Source organism: Tachyglossus aculeatus, chromosome 4, assembly GCF_015852505.1.
Source record: "Tachyglossus aculeatus isolate mTacAcu1 chromosome 4, mTacAcu1.pri, whole genome shotgun sequence".
Lineage (NCBI taxonomy): Eukaryota > Metazoa > Chordata > Mammalia > Monotremata > Tachyglossidae > Tachyglossus > Tachyglossus aculeatus.
In genome coordinates this window covers 114,727,406-114,747,253 of record NC_052069.1, presented here as the reverse complement: position 1 = coordinate 114,747,253, position 19,848 = coordinate 114,727,406, and the positions used below count along the sequence as shown (strand labels likewise).

General features: G+C 47.5%; 1 protein-coding gene across 2 annotated transcripts in view; it reads left to right on the top strand.

Annotated features, from left to right (window-relative positions):
• Nucleotides 1-17,452, top strand: part of NCS1 (neuronal calcium sensor 1) — a 125,889-nt gene extending 108,437 nt beyond the window's left edge. Inside the window, exons 3-8 of one of the 2 annotated variants that reach the window (XM_038745986.1) lie at nucleotides 4,496-4,634; nucleotides 8,366-8,444; nucleotides 9,206-9,294; nucleotides 9,973-10,050; nucleotides 11,274-11,391; nucleotides 14,249-17,452. In XM_038745986.1, coding sequence (XP_038601914.1) covers nucleotides 4,496-4,634; nucleotides 8,366-8,444; nucleotides 9,206-9,294; nucleotides 9,973-10,050; nucleotides 11,274-11,372 — 484 coding nt within the window. In that variant the 3' untranslated portion in view covers nucleotides 11,373-11,391; nucleotides 14,249-17,452. Of the gene's footprint in view, nucleotides 1-4,495; nucleotides 4,635-8,365; nucleotides 8,445-9,205; nucleotides 9,295-9,972; nucleotides 10,051-11,273; nucleotides 11,403-14,248 lie in introns of both variants that reach the window. The other variant, XM_038745987.1, reaches the window with a different exon arrangement.
• The last annotated feature ends 2,396 nt before the right edge of the window (nucleotides 17,453-19,848 follow it).

Here is a 19,848-nt window from a genome sequence, read left to right as displayed (position 1 = left end):
TTTTAGACAGAGCAATTACCTGGCACCGTGTTTGCAGTTTCTAATGTGCCACTCAAGCATCTCCAGACCCCATCAGCCACGACTGTCGGGCGGCAGGACGACGGAGCTTTGGGGGACGGCCGCTCCCTTCTGCCGGTCTCTCAGCATAGAGGAGGTTCCTGTTGGGATCTCCACATGCCCAGGGGTAAATTCATTCATTAATTCATTCATTCAATCGTATTTATTGAGCACTTACTGTGTGCAGAGCACTGGACTAAGCGCTGGGGAAGTACAAGTCGGCAACAGAGACGGTCCCTATCCAACAACGGGCTCACAGTCTAGAAGGGGGAGACAGACAACAAAACAAAACATGGAGACAGGTGTCAAAATCGTCAGAACAAATAGAATTAAAGCTAAATGCACATCATTAACAAAATAAATGTAAATATGTACAAGTAAAATAAATAGAGTAATAAATCTGTACAAATATATATATACAAGTGCTGTGGGGAGGGGGAGAAGGAGAGGAAAAAGGGGGCTCAGTCTGGGAAGGCCTCCTGGAGGAGGTGAGCTCTCAGTAGGGCTTTGAAGGGAGGAAGAGAGCTACCTTGGCGGATGTGTGGAGGGAGGGCATTCCAGGCCAGGGGAAGGATGTGGGCCATCCTAGAGCAGTCAATTGGTCAGTCGTATTTATTGAGTGCTTCCTGTGTGCAGAGCACTACACTAAGCACTTGAGAGATTACAGTATAACAATAAATGGATACATTCCCTACCCTCAACGAGCTTACGGTCTAGTCTGTGATCCCGTTGTGGGCAGGGCTTGACTCTGTTGCTAAATTGTACTTTCCAAGCGCTTAGAACAGTGCTCTGCACACAGGAACTGCTCAATACATAAAATTGAATGAATGGAGGGGGAGATAAATAAATTAATATAAAAGATTAACAGTTTTGCACAGATCTGTTCATGCAGATATGAGCAGTGCCCAGCGTGGTGAGTGGGAGAGGAGCAAGTCCTTCTGTGTTAGACATTGCCCAGACCCTGGAATGGCCAAGGGGGCAGTGCCTTGCTTAGGATGTGACAGCTGTGACATTGTCCTAAGTGCCAACCTTTGTGGGAGAAAGAGGTGCCCTGTAATTAATCGATTGATGGTACTTATTGAGTGCTTACTATGTGCAGAGCACTGTACTAGGTGCTTGGGACAATACAACAGAATCAGCACATACGTTCCCTGCCCACAACAAGCTTACAGTCTAGAGGGGGGAGGAAGACATTAATATATATGAATAATTCATAATATGTCATTTAAAGATATGTGCAGAAGTGCTGTGGAGTTGAGGGTAGGACAAATATCAGATGCCCAAAGATCTCAGATCCAAGTGCACAGAAGATTCATTCATTCATTCAATCGTATTTATTGAGCGCTTACTGTGTGCAGAGCACTGTACTAAGCGCTTGGGAAGTACAAGTTGGCAACATATAGAGACGGTCCCTACCCAACAGTGGGCTCACAGTCTAGAAGAATGGGCTCACAGTCTAGAAGTCTAGAAGATGCAGAAGGGAGAGGGAGAAGGGCTTAACTGGGGAAGCCCTCTTAGAGGAGGTGTGACTTTTGAAGGTGGAGGAAGTAATTTTTGGCATATATGGAGGGGAAGGGAGTTCCAGACTACTGGGTGGGCACGGGAAAAGGGTTGGGAGCAAGATAGATGAGATCAGGACACAGTGAGTAAGCGGGCACTAGAGAAGCAAAGAGTGCGGGCTGGGCTGTAGTAGATCATGAGGTGCGTTATGAGGAGGTGAGTTGACAGTACTTTAAAGGAAATAACAAGGAGTTTCTGTTTGATTGGGGGGTCTTGAGGAGTGGGGAGACATGGACTGACTATTTTTTAAAAAAAATGATTCACGCAGCAGAGTGAAGTTTGGAAGCAGAAAGATTCATTTACTCATTCAATCCTATTTATTGAGTGCTTACTGTGTGCAGAGCACTGTTTGAAGCACTTGGGAGAGTACAATACAACAATAAACAGACACATTCCCTGCCCACAATGAGCTTACAGTCTGGGGGGGTGCCGGGAGAGAAGGAGGCGGATGCAATAGTCAAGGCGGGATAGAAAAAGTGCTTGGATCAGTATGGTAGCAGTCTGAGAGCGATGAGTCGAGAACAGCAGCAAGGTTTCAGGCTTGTGAGATAGGGAGGGTAGTGGTATTGTCTACAGTAATGGGGAAAAAAGGGGAGGACAGGGTTTGGGTGAGAAGATAAGCAGCGTGGCTCAGTGGAAATAGCCCGGGCTTTGGAGTCAGAGGTCATGGGTTCAAACCCCGGCTCCGCCAATTGTCAGCTGTGTGACTTTGGGCAAGTCACTTCACTTCTCTGTGCCTCAGTTACCTCATCTGTAAAATGGGGATTAAGACTGTGAGCTCCCCGAGGAACAACCTGATCACCGTGTAACCTCCCCAGCGCTTTGCACATAGTAAGCACTTAATAAATGCCATTATTATTATTATTATTATTATTATTATTAAGATAAGGAGTTCAGTTTTGGACATGTTAAATTTGAGGTGTTGGCAGGACATCCAGGTAGAGCTGTCCTGAATGTAGGAGGAAATGTGAGATTGCAGAGAAGGAGACTTCTCAGGGCTGGAGATGTAGATTTGGTAATCATCTGCATAGAGATGGTAGTTGAAACCATGACGGTGAATGAGTTCTCGAAGGGAGTGTGTATAGATAAATGGAGAATCGAAGGATAACCAGGACTGAGCCTTGAGGGAGTCCCCCCTCCCACTGTCAGAGGGTGGGAGGCAGAGGAGGAGCCTGTGAGAGACTGAGAAGGAGCGGAGAACCGAGAGAAGAAAGGGTCAGTGAAGTCAAAGTTGGATAAGGTTTCAGGGAGAGGGGGGTGGTCACCATTGTCCAAGGCACTTGAGAGGTCTAGGAGGATTAAAATATTATAGTCTGTAGCCTGTTGCCGTCAGTCAGTTGAGGCTGGAGTTGCAGGGGCCATGGGTTTGTCATGTGATGGTCCCAGTGTGACCACATATGGTTGCCTTGATGAAGTCAGAAGGCCTGGATTCTAATCCTGGCTCCGTCAGTTTCCCACTGTGTGACCTTGAGCAAGGCATTTTACTTCTCTTTGCCTCAGTTTCCTCAACTGTAAAATGGGGATTAAATACCTGTTCCCCCTCCTTCTATGACTGTGGGATAAGGACTGATTAATTTGTATCTACCCCAGTGCTGAGAACTTGACACATGGTAAGAGCTTAACAAATGCCATAACAATGTTGCCTGGCACACAGTAAGCTCTTAACAAATGCCATTATTATTATTATAAGAATAACGGTAAAAATGTGTGAGTATCAAGCATGGGACTGATAGGGACCTGACCTTGGACTTCCAGATTACTTTCCTTAAGTCCTTCTGCCTTTCTCTGTCCTGGTTCTCTGGTCCCAAGACAAGAGATTGTACTCCTAGGTGAATCAGCACTCTGAAGATTTTTGGGTGTACTCAAATTAATCAATAGTATTTAATCAATCAGTGGTATTTATTGAGTGCTTTCTGTAGGCAGAGCACTGTACTAAGTGCTTGGTAGATATCAACTACACAGTTGGTAGATATGTTTCCTGCTCACAGTGAGCTTACAGTCTAGAAGGGGAGACATGGATCAAACACAGCCTCTCCTTTGACTTTCTGGGCAACCTGGGCCAAAGCACTCTTTGTGTGCCTCAGTTTCCCTATCTTCAAAGTAGGCTAATACTCCCACCTAGGAATTGGCCCTTCTAATTCTATTGTTCTCTTCCAGGTGTTTAGTTAGTCAATCATATTTATTGAGTGCTTATTGTGTGCAGAGCACTATACTATCCACTGGGAGAGTACAATATAATAATGCACAATATTGTATACAATATAATATAATGTACAATATAACAATATAACAGACACATTCCCTACTCACAATGAGCAGACAGTTTAGAGAGGGAGACAGACATTAATATAAGTAATTTATAATATATAATTTAAAGTTATGTACATAAGTGCTGTGGGGTTCAGGGTGTGGTGACTATCAAATGTTCAAAGGTCACAGTTTCTGCTTCTTGATGGTCACTGAGGCCCTGAAGACTCATGGATTCTGCTCTGAGGATGCAAGAGGAAACCCAGAGCAGTAACTTCATGGGATGACACTCCAGTGGCCAGGAAGAGGTTTTTTTTATGGTATTTGTTAAACTCTTACTGTGTGTCAAACACTTCTAAGTGATGGGGTATAGCAATTAGGTTGAACATAGTCCCTGCCCTTCATGATGCAGGGACTTAAGTAAGAAGGAGAACAGAAGAACTGAGGCACAAAGAAATACACACAGCAAATTTTAGCCAAACAGGGATTAAAACGCAGGTCCTCTGACGCCCAGGCTTGCTCTCTTTCCACTCGGCTTCCAAAGAGGCTTGATATCCAGAGAGTTTCTGGGAGAAGCTGATTTGTTAATGGAGGTGGCTGAACGCTTTTTATTTTCTTTCCTCTTCCCCAGGTACAAGGGCTTCATCAAGGACTGCCCCAGTGGACAGCTGGACGCAGCCGGATTCCAGAAGATCTACAAGCAATTCTTCCCCTTCGGCGACCCCACCAAATTTGCCACATTTGTTTTCAACGTCTTCGACGAAAACAAAGTGAGTTTGCTGATTGATCGCGCTGAGCAATCCCCACCCCCGCGCTCCTCTTCCCGCATAGACCGGCTCTGCAGCTCCAACTCCTTCTGAAATGATAAAGCGACACCCACTCACTGCTAACTTTCTGAGCTGTGAAAAAAAAAAACAAACCAAACTTTCCCTTCCTGGGACACGAAATCAGAACACTCTTTAGTCTGTCCTTGACACTTCCAGAGCCAGCCAGTGATTTTTCCCTATTTGTTTAAAAAGCCAAGGAATAGGAAAATTTGATTTAGTGGAAGGGGAAGACGCTCTGTCATGAGCCTGGGATAGTTGACCACTCCCCTCCAACTTCTCTTTTTAAAACATCCCCTCACCAGAATTCCTTTCTTGCTCATTTTCCTCCAGCAGGAAATACCCAAGAGGTAAGATAAATGTGGGCGAGCCACTAGATGAGTGCAAAACTGCTTTAACACTTCAGGAATTGGGGATCCATCATGGCCAAGTTCAAATAAGGTTAATCGACTGAAGCAGCTTTTTCAGTTTTCTCTGTACACAGAGAAGAGTTCCTGTTTGCATTTTAGTTCTCCTATAGCCTGCCATCCCTTGATATTTTGGTTCTTGTTTCCACAAACTAATCAGTCCAGGAAAGAATCCAAGAATTGGCTCTCCCTATCCTGCTGTGGCCAGTTGACATTTTTCATAAGCCTTGGTGGGTTTTATAGTGCATCCATTTAGCCTGTGGAAACATTTTCCTTCAACGTAAACCCCCCATCAGATGGAATGTATTTACTGTGTGTAATCAACTCAGCATAATACTGCACTGGGACTATGCACATATTCTTTTCTCTGTTTTTCTGTCTCTCTCCCTTATATCTCTCTCATTCTCTCTCTCTCTCACCCCTCCATTTTTCATTCTACAGCTTTCTGATGTCTGTTTCAAGATTTCTCCCTCAAACCCCTCCCATCTGAAACCTAACTCTCTCTCTCTTCCTTTCTTTCTCCCTCTCCCTATGCAGATGAATAGAGGGTATTGATTTCACTTGGTTTATCTATTTATTAGTATAGTAATGCCTCTGGGATGGTGAGTGACAGGGTAATGGGAGAGGGGAAGCATTCATGAAGACCACAGAGAAGCAGTGTGGTCTAGTGGAAAGAGCACGGGCCCGAGAGTCAGAAGACCTGGGTTGTAATCATTCATTCAACCTATCTATTCCTGGTTCTGCCACTTACTTGAGAAGCAGTGTGGCGTAGTGGAAAGAGCACGGGCTTGGGAGTCAGAGGTAGTGGGTTCAAATCCTGGCTCTACCACTTGTCAGCTTTGTGGCTTTGGGCAAGTCACTTAACTTCTCTGGGCCTCAGTTACCTCATCTGTAAAATGGGAACTGACTCTGAGCCCCAGGTGGGACAACCTGATAACCTTGTATCTACCCCAGCGTTTAGAACAGTGCTTGCCACATACTAAGTGCATAACAAATGCCATCATTATTATTATTCCAGCACTTAGAACAGTGCTTGCACATAGTAAGTGCTTAACAAATGCCATTATTATTATTATCATTATTATTATTATTACCTGCTGTGTGCACTTGGACAAGTCACTTAGCTTCTCTGTGTCTCAGCTCCCTCTACCTGTTTTTCCTCCTACTTAGACTGTGAGCCCCATGTGGGACCTGATTATCTGATATTCTGAGCTCCCTTTTTCCCAGACTGACCCCCTTTTTCTTTCCCCCTCTCCATCCCCCCCTCCCTACCTCCTTCCCCTCCCCACAGCACCTGTATATATGTTTGTGCAGATTTATTACTCTATTTATTTTACTTGTACATATTTACTATTCTATTTATTTTGTTAATGCTGTGCATCTAGCTTTACTTCTATTTATTCTGATGACTTGACACCTGTCCACATGTTTTGTTTTGTTGTCTGCCTCCCCCTTCTAGACTCCGATCCCGTTGTTGGGTAGGGACCATCTCTATATGTTGCCAACTTGTACTTCCCAAACGCTTAGTCCAGTGCTCTGCACACAGTAAGCACTCAATAAATACGATTAAATGAATGAATGAATGAATATTCCCAGGATTCCCAGGTCAGAGTGGCCCAAGCGTCCATGCATGACTTTCCTAGAATACAGAGCAGAGTCCTTTCTGTTTACCCATTAAGACATTACTCTTAGAGGATAACCTACTGTGCCCCCCACTCTCCACTCCCCCTAAAACACCAGTGGTTGCCCATCCCCTTCTGCATCAAACAGAAACTCCATGCCATCAATCACCCTACTTCAATCACCAAAGTCACCTTACTGAGCTCACTACAGCCCAGCTCACACACTGAACTAATCCACTCCACCTCGATCTCATCTATCCCACCTCCAACCCCTTAATCATATCCTCCCTTGGGCCTAGAATTCCCTCTCCCTTCATATCTGACAGTCCACCACTCTTCCCACCCTCCAAACCCTCCGAAAGTCGTACCTCCTCCAAGAGTCCTTCCCTGACTAAGCCTTCATTTCCTTTATGTTTGCTCTCCTCACCTCCAATTGTGCACTTGGCTGTGTATCCCTTAATAATAATTGGGGTATTTCCTAAGCGTTTACTATATGTCAGGCACTGTACTAAGTATTGGGGTGGTTACAGGCAAATTGGACTGGACACGGTCCCTGTCCTAAATTGATACCAGCCCCAGCCCCACAGCACTTATATAGTCATTCATTCAATCATATTTATTTAGCACTTACTATGTGCAGAGCACTGTACTAAGCGCTTAGAGAGAGTACAATACAACAATAAACAGACACAGTCCCTGCCCACAACAAGCTTACAGTCTCGCGGGGGGTGGGGGGGATATAAATATGCTTATACTCTAGTTTCCCTATCTTTATTTTATTGTCTGTCCCTCCTGTAGACTGTAGGCTCCTTGTGGGCAAGGATTATGCCCTCTAACTTTTCTTTAATGGTATTTGTCAAGTGCTTACTGTATGCCAGGCACTGTACTAAGCACTGGGGCAGATACAGGCTAATCGGGTTGGTCACATTCCCTGTTCTTCGTAGGGGTCACGGTCTTACTTCCCATTTTCCAGATGAGGTAACTGAGGCACAGAGAAGTGAAGTGACTAGCCCAAGGTCACACAGCAGGCAAGTATCAGAGCTAGAATTAGAACCCAGGTCCTCTGATTCTTTCTACTAGGCTGTGCTGCTTTTCAGCCAACTCTTTAAAGGAGCCACCAACTCTATTATATTGTACTTTTTCACAGGCTTAGTATAGTGCATACAGTAAGTCCTCAATATAAATTTGATTGATTGATTACCCCTTGAGACATGAGGTTTGAGCTGATGCTATAGCTATCAACATCTGAGTTTCTGCCTTTCTCCCCCACCATCTTGGGAGAGCAGGCAAATAGCCTCTGGCTTGTCCTTTGGCTCCTACTCTTTGCTGTGGAAATCTGCCTGGGTACGAACACCGAACTCTGCCCTGGGTGATGATGATTAGGGAAAAAGGTTTAATCCATTAAATGGGGTGACCAATCTGGGATGGTGATCCGAGGTCATAAAGTCAATCAGTCAATCAATAGTATTTGCTGAGCATTTACTCTGTGCCGAACATTGTACTAAGCATTTGGGAGGGAAGAATATAAGTAAGTAGGTTGACACTTGCCTGCAGCTGCCACGTATGAGTGGTGGGTCCCAGCTGAGGGGGTGAGCAGTGGGTTCTCTCTGGGCCCCTCTGACGAACGGTGGGGCTCTTCTTTTTGAAGGACGGAAGGATTGAATTCTCCGAGTTCATCCAGGCTCTGTCTGTGACCTCTCGAGGGACCCTGGACGAGAAACTACGGTGTAAGTCAACAAATGCCTTTCAATTTTGATCTGAACAGAATCTCCCAGAGGGTAGACTCGCTCGGGTACTCAGTGGAGGGCCATCCCGACTCCCTGCCTGGCCTCATCTGGCCTGGTCTGGCTTTCCCTGGACTTGCCGGGCTCTGCCGGGTGGAAGACTGGCAAGGCGGAAGGGGGATCTAATTCAGGTACAGCACTCCTGCCAGGTGTGGCAGTGAGGGGTGGGCACGCCAGTGCTTTCTGAAGAGAGGCAGGAGGGCGGAGGCCAGGGCTGATGGGGCAACAGACCTGAGCCCTAATCCTACCCCTGGATCCATCTTGTGCTGTGATTTGGGCTTCTTGAGCCAGCTCTTCCAAACCCCCACGATCTGTCTCCCCCTGTAGATTGAAAGCTGCTTGTGGGCAGGGAATGCATCCGTTATATTATATTGTACTCTCCCCAGCTCTTAGTACATTATTCTGCTCATAGTAAGCACTCAATAAATATGATTGACTGACTCACTGACTGGAGTCAATCAGTCAGTCGTACATACTGAGTGCTTAACATGAGCAGAGCACTGTATTGAGCGGTTGGGAGAGTACAACACAACAATATAAAGACACATTCTCTGCCCACAAAGAGCTTATAGTCTAGCCAGGCCCGCCAGGCCCCCATCTCTAAGATGGAAAGAAGGAAATACCCCTTCCCAGGAGGGAGAAGAAGGGTCTCACAGGAGCCAGTCTGAGCTCCCTGGGTGAAATCCTGCCGTTTCCATTTCTAGGGGCGTTTAAACTGTACGACTTGGACAACGATGGATACATTACGAGGAACGAAATGCTAGACATTGTCGATGCCATTTACCAGATGGTGGTAAGACGTCTCCCATCCGGGAGAGGGGAGGGGAAGAGTAGGTTGGCCCCGGAGGATTTAGAATATCAGAGAAGGCCAGAGGCAGGGCGGGGAACAGTGTTTCTTCCGAGCGAGCGAGTGGAGTGGCTCGCTGCCCGGAGCCGGGAAGCCGAGGAACTGCTCTCTGGGGAAAGCTGCCTGCTGCCCATAATTGTTCAGTGAGTCACAGCTCAGGCAAGTGGGGGCTGGAATGCTTCTCTAAGGTGTGTGGACCCCAGGGGGTTGAGTGGGGTGGAGGGGAGAAAAGGCACAGGCAGGAGAAGGTGATGGTGGTAGGGTGATAGTGAGACAAAGATCAACACGGGAACAGAGCAGACGTCAGCAACCAGGAGAGCAGAGTTGAGCTAGAAAGGTGGCCTTGAGAAGGGGTAAGGCAGCGAGGGCCACGGGCCAGGGTTTGAGGGAGGAAAACAGATCCAGACTGATCCCTGTCTCCTGTCCTTCCACCTGCCTAATGGGAATTGAGCCAGCGCTGGGAGGGGGCAAGGGGACAGAGAACCTTCTCTGATGATGATGATGATGATGATGATGGTATTTAAGCGCTTTTCCGGAGATTGAGATGCAGAGAGCCCGGGGGCACAAGGCTGGAGGTAGCAGCGAATGATGGTGGTCTTGACTTTCTGCCCCTGGCTCTCACAGGGCAACACCGTTGAGCTCCCGGAGGAGGAGAACACACCCGAGAAGAGGGTGGACCGGATTTTTGCCATGATGGACAAGGTCAGGTTTGGCTGCTTGTACCCACTTTGTGTGAGTTGGGGCGGGTGATATGGTTGACCTCTCACCTCACTCACCCTTTAGCCTGAGCCTTATTCATTCACTCAATTGTATTTATTGAGCGCTTCTGTGCGCAGAGCACTGTACTAAGCACTTGGGAAGTACAAGTTGGCAACATATTTATTGCTCTATTCACTTTGTATGTATTTATTACTCTGTTCATTCATTACTCTATTCATTTCTACGTATTCGTTACTCTATTTTATTTGTACCTATTTGTTACTCTATTTTACTTGTACCTATTCGTTCCTCTTTATTTTATTTGTACGTATTCATTTCTCTATTCATCTGTACATATTTACTGCTCTATTTACTTTATTTGTATGTATTACTTTATTCATCTGTACATATTTATGAGCCCATTCTAGACTGTGAGCCCACTGTTGGGTAGGGACCGTCTCTATATGTTGCCAACTTGTACTTCCCAAGCGCTTAGTACAGTGCTCTGCGCACAGTAAGCGCTCAATAAATATGATTGAATGAATGAATGAATGAATGAACATATAGAGACGGTCCCTACCCAACAGCGGGCTCACAGTCTAGAAGGGGGAGACAGACAACAAGACAGAACATATTAACAAAATAAAATAAATAGAATAAATATGTACAATAAATATGTACAAATGTACATCAGGACCCTCTCCTATCCTTCCCCAACTCAGTAAAGCAAAATCCTGCCCTACCGGTTGGAGTTTCTAGCCCAGGGGAAGGGGTCTCTAATAATAATAATAATAATAATGATGATGGTATTTGTTAAGCACTTACCATGTGCCAAACACTGTTCTAAGCACGGGGGTAAACAAGTTAATCAGGTTAATTGATGGGACACTTTACATCTCAGGGTAGAGATCGCCGAAGCCATCTCTAGGCCCCCCCGGTTCCCAATGGGGACCAGTTGTCTGCTGTGTGACCTTGGGCCAGTCACTTCACTTCTCTGTGCCTCAGTTACCTCATCTGCAAAATGGGGATTGAGACTGTGAGCCCCACGTGGGTCAGAGACTGTGTCCAACCCAATTAGCTTGTATCTACCCCAGTGTTTAGTGCAGTGCCTGGCACATAGTAAGCGCTTAACAAAAACCGTAATTATTATTATTGTTATTATTTAAAAATCTGGGGGTGGGAATGGACTCTGCTCTGACCCCCAACTCCGGGACTTCTGTTTTCAGAATGCAGATGGGAAGCTGACACTCCAGGAATTCCAGGAGGGCTCGAAGGCAGATCCATCCATTGTACAGGCCCTGTCCCTCTACGATGGACTTGTATAGTTCGGGGGCTGGAGCTGTGGTAAGCATAAGGTGGGTGGGGGGCTTTCAGCCTCTGGGGACTTGCCATGTTTCTGCAGTTTAGAAAAGAGGTGAATCAACAGTCTACCTACACACCCCAAGGCCCTTCCAGTGGCATGGCATAGTGAACAGAGCACAGGGAATAATAAGATCATGAATTCTCATCCTGGCTTTGCCACTTGTTTGAGCCCGTTATTGGTCGGGGATTGTCTCTATCTGTTGCCGAATTGTACTTTCCAAGCACTTAATACAGTGGTCTGCACACAGTAAGCACTCAATAAATACGATTGAATGAATGAATGAATGCTGTGTGGCCCTGGGCAAGTCACTTCACTTCTCTGTGCCTCAGTTACCTCATCTGTAAAATGGGGAGTGAGACTGTGAACCCCACATGAGGCAGGGACTGTGTCCAACCCGATTTGCTTGTATCCACTTCTGTGTTTAGAATAGAGCCTGGCACACAGTGAGCGCTTAACAAATACCGCAGTTAATATTATTATTAAGGGGGGAAAAGGGAGCCAAGATATCGAGGGATGAGTGAGGATGTGATGGAGGTTGGCGACTTGCCAGAGACCTCATATTCACCTTTAGAACTATAGAATGAGAAGGGGAACTCAGGATAAAAGTAGTTGTGGTATTTGTTAAGCTCTTACTATGTACCAAGCACCATAACAAGCACTGAGGTGCTTATAATCAGATCCCACATGGGGCTCACACTCGAAGTAGGAGGGAGCGTAGGCATTGAATCCTCATTTTTGCCGAGGAGGGCACTGAGGAAAAAAGAAGTGAAAGTGACTTGCCCAAGGTAATACAATAGACTGGTGGTGGAGCCGGGAGGTCATTTAATCTTGGGCTCTGCCTCTGGGCCTCTCCTAGCTCATTCAGTTGAAATGGTTGTGTGTCCTGTTTGTAAAGGTCTCCAGCGAAGGGGGTTCCAGAACCTTCCTCTGCAGGGTTTTGGCCCCATATCAGTTTGAAAACCCATCCAAGCTCTGGGGAACGAATTCTCTAAGTTGACCACCTCTTATCCGTAACTCAGAGCACTTCAGACCACCAGGGCAAGCCATCTCAGCCAGAATTTCAATTCCTTCCTTCCCTCCATCCTTCTCCCCTTCTACTTCTGCTCCTGCCCAAACAACCCATCCCTTCTAGCCGCAGGGCCACGCAAGCTGTCCTCATCGCTCCACCCCCACGGACCTCAAACTCATCACTGGTTTACTGTGAAAGGCTCAGTTGGTCTGATTTCTCATCCCACCTCCAGCCGTCATCTTCCAGTCCACAGGGCCGTCTCCATCCATCGCTTTCTTCCATCTGGGGCTGACCCTCCCTTCACCCTGGGGAGCAATGTGAAGACTCTTGGGGTCCCCTGCACCACACCCTGACAGCCCCTTCTCTCTAAGCAGTCACAGGTTTGTTTCCTGAGCGTCCAGCCCCCCCAACCCCCAGCATGGAGACTGGGAATGGGGAAGTGGGCGACTGATATGGGACCAAATGATCCGACCTGTGGTTGGTGGTTGAAGCCGCCACTCATGGAGGCTCACACTGTTTTCGGTGGGAGGCGGAGATGCAGTTTCTCAGGTGCAAATAATAATTATGGTACTTGATAAGCTCTTACTATGTGCCAAGCATTGTTCTAAACACTGGGGTAGATTCAAGTTTTTCAGGTTGAACACAGTCCCTGTCCCACATAATAATAATAATAATGATGGTATTTGTTAAGCTCTTACTATGTGCTAAGCATTGGGGAGGTTACAAGGTGATCAGGTTGTCCCGGGGGGGCTCACAGTTTTAATCCCCATTTTACAGATGAGGTAACTGAGGCACAGAGAAGTTAAGTGACTTGCCCAAAGTCACACAGCTGACAGTTGGCAGAGCCGGGATTTGAACCACCTGGGGCTCACACTCTTAATCCCCATTTTACAGATGAGGGAACTGAGGCCCAGAGAAGTGAAATGACATCCCCAAGGTCACACAGCAGACCTGTGGTGGAGCTGGGATTAGAACTCGTGACCTTCTGACTCTCAGGCCTGTGCTCTATCCATTAAGCCATGCTGCTTCTCACTAAGTCACATGTCTGAACCCCTGGGGAACCTATAGGGGTCTTTGGGACCACCTCTCAGTGTGGAGGGTGGGGCGGTGCCCTGTCAATGAGGCACTGGGTTCCCTAACTTGGTATTTAATAATTGCATTTGTTTAGTGCTTCCAAAGTACCAGGCATTGTACTAAGCACAGGGATAGGTACAAAGTAATCAGGTCGGACGCAATCCCTGTCCCACATTGAGCTCACAGTCTTCCTCATTTTACAGATGAGGTAACAGAGGCCCAGAGAAGTGAAGTGACTAGCCCAAGGTCATACAGCAGACAAGTGGCATAGCCGGAATTAGCACCCAGCTCCTTGTGACTCCCAAGCCTATGCTCTCTCCACTAGGCCACACTTCTTTTCTTCCCTCTTGCCCCTTCCCCATCCCCCCCATCCACGCAGTCACTGCCAGAGAAACTGGTGACCCTGGGGGTGAACGCAGAGGCTGAGCCCAAAGGGAGAAAAATCAATCAATCAATGGTATTCACTGAGTTCTTAATATGTGCAGAGCACTGTACTAAGTATTTGGGAGAGTACAATATATTAGAATTAGCAGTCACGTTCCCTGCCTGTAACAATCTTAGAGTCTAGAGAAGTAAAGGAAGCCAGGGGTGTGATTCTCCCCACCCTTAATAATAATAATGTTATTTGTTAAGTGCTTACTATGTGCCAGGCACTGTTCAAAGCGTCCAGATTCTGGGGTCAGAGAGATTCAGCAACATTGAACCTCATTCTGCATGAACACTGCTCACCCCTCTCTTCCCTGCATCTCTTGCAGATTACCGGGGAAAGACCCTTTCTGTGCCATCAGACCACCTGAATAATGAAGCTCCTCTCTGCGCGTCTCTCCCCAGCCCTCCTCCTTCCCATTAATGCACACCAGGGCTGCTGCCCTTACAGCACGAGATCCCGCCACTCCCCGCTCTGCCGCGCTCTGAGGCACCCGTCTCCATTTGCCAACCCCTGCTTGTCGAAAAAAGAAAAAAGAAAAAAAAAAAGGAAAAGGTGGTGTCATTTTGCAAAACGAGGACACTTGCTGCTTTCCAGAGAAGCCTCTTTTGTCTCTCTGTCTTTTTCGCTCTCTCTCGCTTGAGTGCTTTTCCTTTTTTTTTTTTTAATTTTGGACGGACGGTAAACACGATTACCCTTCTATTCCTAGAAAATGTGGACTGAAGAACGAGCAGATGGCACCGCCGTGCCTACAAAAACTCTGCACCCCCTGCCCGCTTGGCCGGCAGCTGGAAAGCTTCTGGGGAATAAATCTGGTGTCACGATGGGGCAGAAGACCGCACAGCCCCGCTCAGATCTGTGTTTCTTGTTGTCTGATATTTTAGCAGCAGAACAGCCTGTGTGGCTAGGATTGTAATTATTATTATTATTATTATTATTTTGTGATAACAGTATTGTGCTTTTTTGTGGAAAAAGTGAGTTTTTTTATATATACATATATATATATATATGATCGATATCTTAATTTATTGGTTATACCTGTTGCTGCTGTGTCACATCTCGTGTGTCCACCCCTCAAGTGGTCAGATGTGTAAGATTTACATGTGCACACACTCACGTACCTGCTCCAGGCCTGCGCAGGAGGACGGTCACCTGTAGTTGACCTGAAGCCAAATATATTTTCCCAAATACTGCGCTGGTTTTGGTCGGGGGGTAAGTGAATGGTCTCATGAGAGGGAAATGCTCCCCTCTTTTCTAGCCTCTTTTCTCCTTTTTCTGGGCTCTCACCCTCCTGCTTATCCTTCCCAGACGGGGATCCCGCCCGAACGTTGCGTTTACCTCTGGCTTTGGTTTTGATGTGCTCTTACCTTCCGGTATCAATCAGAGCAGAGATGTGGGTCTTCTAGAAATGACGGACTAGAAAGTGGCCTCTAAGGCTCTGAAACAGGAGACCGCCCAGAGGACTACGGAATGTGTCTGTCCTAAGGTTATATCGTACGCTCCCTTGCACTTTGTACAGTGCTCTGCGCACGGTAAGCACTCAATAAATATGACTGACTAATGAGGAGGTGGTTCTGGGGCGGGTGGTAAAGAGGGCCTGCCTGTATAAAGAAAGTTAGCATGCACCACTGCACCTCCACTTTGGGGGTTGAGCTGAACTTTCCAAACAAGCTGAATTTATCACCAGCCCACCCGTTCCAAAATGATACTGAGGAAGTTAATCCGTATTGCTGTCTTTTCACCCTGTACTAAATTAGACTCACCTGTCGAGTGGGTCTGAGTAGATTTCTTCAGTCAATCAATGGTATTTATTGAGTGCTTACTATGTGGAGAGCACTGTACTAAGCGCGTGGGAGAGTACACCCTTTTAGAGAGATTTTTGCTGCGCTCTGGCTGGCTCCCTCCTTTTGAGACTGCATCCAAGTTCTGCCAGCTCCGTTGCTCATGGAATTGCTTGAAATATCGGGAAAGAACGAGTGACTTGCCATGGTTTCAGAGCTTTGAAGTGGGAGGGGGAGAGGCAGGAGAAAAAGGCTGCTGAATGACGCTGCAATTTGGTCTGAACAGGGAAGGCAGGAATCAGCAAGGGAACACTCCAATACTCTTTCTTCCCCCTGCTTCCAATGGGTGAGGCTCTGCCACTATCTTGCTTTTTGGTTCGGGCCTGGATTTGAAGGGTTGAGTTGCAGGGATAGGGCTTGGGCTGTTTATTTAACCGGATGGAGGTCTCCACAGAAGCTCCATCCTGGCCCTCCCTGCCCGTTCTCTTCTCCAGGAGCTGAAAGGACCCACTCTGAGATAAATCGTTCCCTGAGGTGGGTATTATCTGCTACCGGGGACTCCACCCTGGCCCCAACTCTGTTCCTTTCCCGGCCTCCGTGCCCTGCCTGGGGCCCCAGGAGACATCTGAGCCCACTGTTGGGTAGGGACCGTCTCTATATGTTGCCAACTTGTACTTCCCAAGCGCTTAGTACAGTGCTCTGCACACAGTAAGCGCTCAATAAATATGATTGAATGAATGAATCAGATGGGCCTAGAGTGCCCTCTATTTCGTGGTCTTGTTCACTTCCTTTCCCAGGTGTGTTTTCCCCACAGTTGCTTTGGAGAAGTTTATCCTCTAGCATTCTGAAAGCCATCCAAGCTCCGGGGAACGAATTCTCTAAGTTCGGGGAACAAATTTTTTAAGTTGACCACCTTTTATTCCAAACACTTCAGACCACCAGGGCTAGCTGTCTCAGCCAGAATTTCAGTTCCTTCCTTCCCTCCCCTTCTGCTTCTGCTCCTGCCCAAATACCCCATCCCTTCTAGCTGCTGGGTCACGGAAGCTCTCCTCATCGCTCCACTCCCACGGACCTCAAACTCATCACCGGTTTACTGTGATTTCTCATCCCACCTCCGGCCCTCACCTTCCGGTCCATAGGGCCGTCTCCATCCATCGCTTTCTTCCATCTGGGGCTGAGCCTCCCTTCACCCTGGGAGCAATGTGAAGACTCTTGGGGTCCCCTGCACACCCTGACAACCCAGTCTCTCTAACCAGCCACAGGTTCGTTCCCTTAGCGTCCGTACCCCCAACCCCCAGCATGGAGACCGGAAACGAGGAAGTGGGCACTCCTGTGGTACTTGCACATATCCATCTCCTTGAGGAAGTCACTTCCAGCTGTCTCATCCTGTATCTCCCTTTCTCTCCAGCCATTCTCCCTCTTATTCGATCAGCTTGGAATCTTCCCATCCTGGGCCCAGCTGGAGCCACTCTGCCAGCCAGGAGCATGCATGTCCAGAGAGTAAAGTGTTTCCCGCTTATTCTGCCTGTGTTCATCTGGAAGAGCACCATTCCCCGGATAGGAAGGCAGACACATATTGTTATCCTTTAGTGACAGGATTTGGTTCCCTGTGCCACACAAATACATCGCCTTTGGTGGTTCCTTGATCCACAGGCCTAAAGTAAGGAGCTGAGGACCCTGAGTCCTCTAGACTGTAAGCTCGTTATGGGCAGGGAATGCATCTGCTATTTCTGTTGCATTGTACTCTCCCAAGTGCTTAGTACGGTGCTCTGCACATAGTAAGCCCTCAGTAAATACCAATGATTGATTGACTGAGCCAAGAGGTCTTCTGGTCCTTAAAGCCTCGTTCTAAAGATTGAAGTTGAACCGGGTCGGGCCCTGCTGGTTGCCTTCCACTTACATCTTCTCTTGCAAAAATGGTGCTCAGAGCAGGAGTCGAGGAGGGGGGAAAGAAGCAGGGCAGATCTTGTAGTTTGTATTACTGATTGGAGGAGAGGCCGGTTGAATTTCTCCAGCCGCTGAGAAGCAGCGTGGCTTAATGGATAGAACACAGACCTGGGAGTCGTAAGGTCCTGGGTTCTAATCCTGGCTCTGCCGCATGTTTGCCTTGTGACCTTGGGCAAGTTCCTTAACTTCTCTGGGCCTCGGATCCTTCATCTGTAAAATGGGAATTAAGAGTGTGAGCCCCAGGTGGGACAGGGACTCTGTCCAAACTGATTAACTTGTATCCACCCCAGTGCTTAGAACAGTGCTTGGCACATAGTAAGCGTTTAACAGATGCCATCATCATTATTATCATCTAGACCACTGTTTATGAATGTGTCTCTTGACAAATCTGGTTTGGCTGGGACTCAGGCTTGGAGGCCCTTCACAGTCACCAAGTCAGCCCTCTGTCGTGGGTCAGCGGTTGTGGTAAGCCCTGGGGCAGACAGATCAGTCTGGTTCTAAGCACCAAAGCCCAGGACTAGGCCCTGATTTGGGAAAGGCTCTTCTTTATGCTCCGAGCCTCATTATAACCGTTTATAATAAAGAATCCCTTTTCTAAGATCTCCTTGTAAGTCTTTCTTGGGAGACAGGCTATGGCAAGGTAAGAGTATCAGGAATGCAAACCAATATGGCTCCCCTTGGCCATCCTCCCTCCGCTCCGTGGCCAAGAAGGTCCTCGAACTTTCTGCCTTGGTAGAGTGATCTGGCTCATTTCTTGGATAACCTCACCCTCCAGGGTTCTGTGGCAGCCGTTCATAGATCTCTGTGACTTTTCGGCCACAAAGCCAGCAAAGGCCTTTTTGACACTCCCTCCACCTCTTGAGATTACTGGTTGTGGAGGGAGGGACTATGATGAGGGTCTGTGCATTCTCCTCCTGTTAAGGGTAGCACGGAGTCTTAATTCTCCCTGGGAGTCAGTCCTCCAGAAGAGGAAAGGAGGATTCTGGAGGGGATCCCGAGTGCTCCCTCCCCCAGCGCCCCCATCTCCTCCACCGCCCTCCCCCCAACACCTCAGAAAGCCGGAGGAAGAATGCTCCCCTGCCGACTTCCTGGAGGGTTTGGCACAGTACTTCATTTCCTCTTCCCCATCCTTTCTCCTTCCCTTCCTCCCTCCCCGAGTTGCCACATCACTGCCGGAATACTTGGGACTGAGGCTCTGGATTTTCTTTGGAAGGAGCCATCCACTTCCTTTGCCCTGCACCCCTATTCTTGCCCCTGCCGCTTTCCCCTTCTCCCAAGTCCTCGCACTTGTGCAAAGAGCTGACCATTTCAGGAGGACTGACATTCCCTTAGAATCCTCCTGGAAAGTAACTCTGCTTCAGTGCTGCCAAAAGGGAATACTTTCCAGGGAAGACCCTGTGTCCTTCTGACTGTACTCCCATCCTCGCATTATGCTCACATGGCACAGAAACTTCTTTTTAATCCCAGGGCGAAAATTCCTCTTCCCCTTTGAGGTTAAGTAGTTCCCCTTGGTTCTTATCTTTCCTTTGGACTGGAGGATGTCAGAAGGAAGACAGGACATAGGAGAGAATTTTTCATTTTGATTGCGGGGTCGGGGTAAGGGTGAGGGTGGGCGGAGGGAGGGGGGGTGAGATTTTGGGGGGCAGGGATTTTTTGAGAGGAGGGAGAGGCCGGGAGGGCTAATAGTCCACAAAACCACAATTTTGGGCCTCTTCAGCTCTGTTGGGAAAATCAGGTTTCATCAGAGACCCTCCTGTGATGAGCAGGGTGGATAAACCACAAGGCAAAATAGCTATTCTGGCTCTTGAGAGTAGCTTAAAACACCACGGGGGTCTTCACCCCCCTCACCTCCGTGGGTGTTCAAGGGATATCTGGAGCAAACACTAACTGTCCTAGTGGAAACTCAATTTCCCTGCTGCTTTATGCCCCAGCCGCTGAGATTTTGGCTCTTCCTGCTCTGCCTCGAAACTCGTCCTAACCCCCTCCTCACAACATTCTGGTACCTACTTTGTGTTGATGGTGACTATGATAATTTCATAATTTTCCAGTGATTAAATATTTAACCATGCAACGTTTAACAAAAATGTTACGGCAAATGTAAATGTCATTTGTTCTGACATCTCTTTCTCTGAAATGCTTTTAAATTTGACAGCAACTTCCCGTACCACCATCTGCAGAAGCTTCTACGCTTAAAGGGACA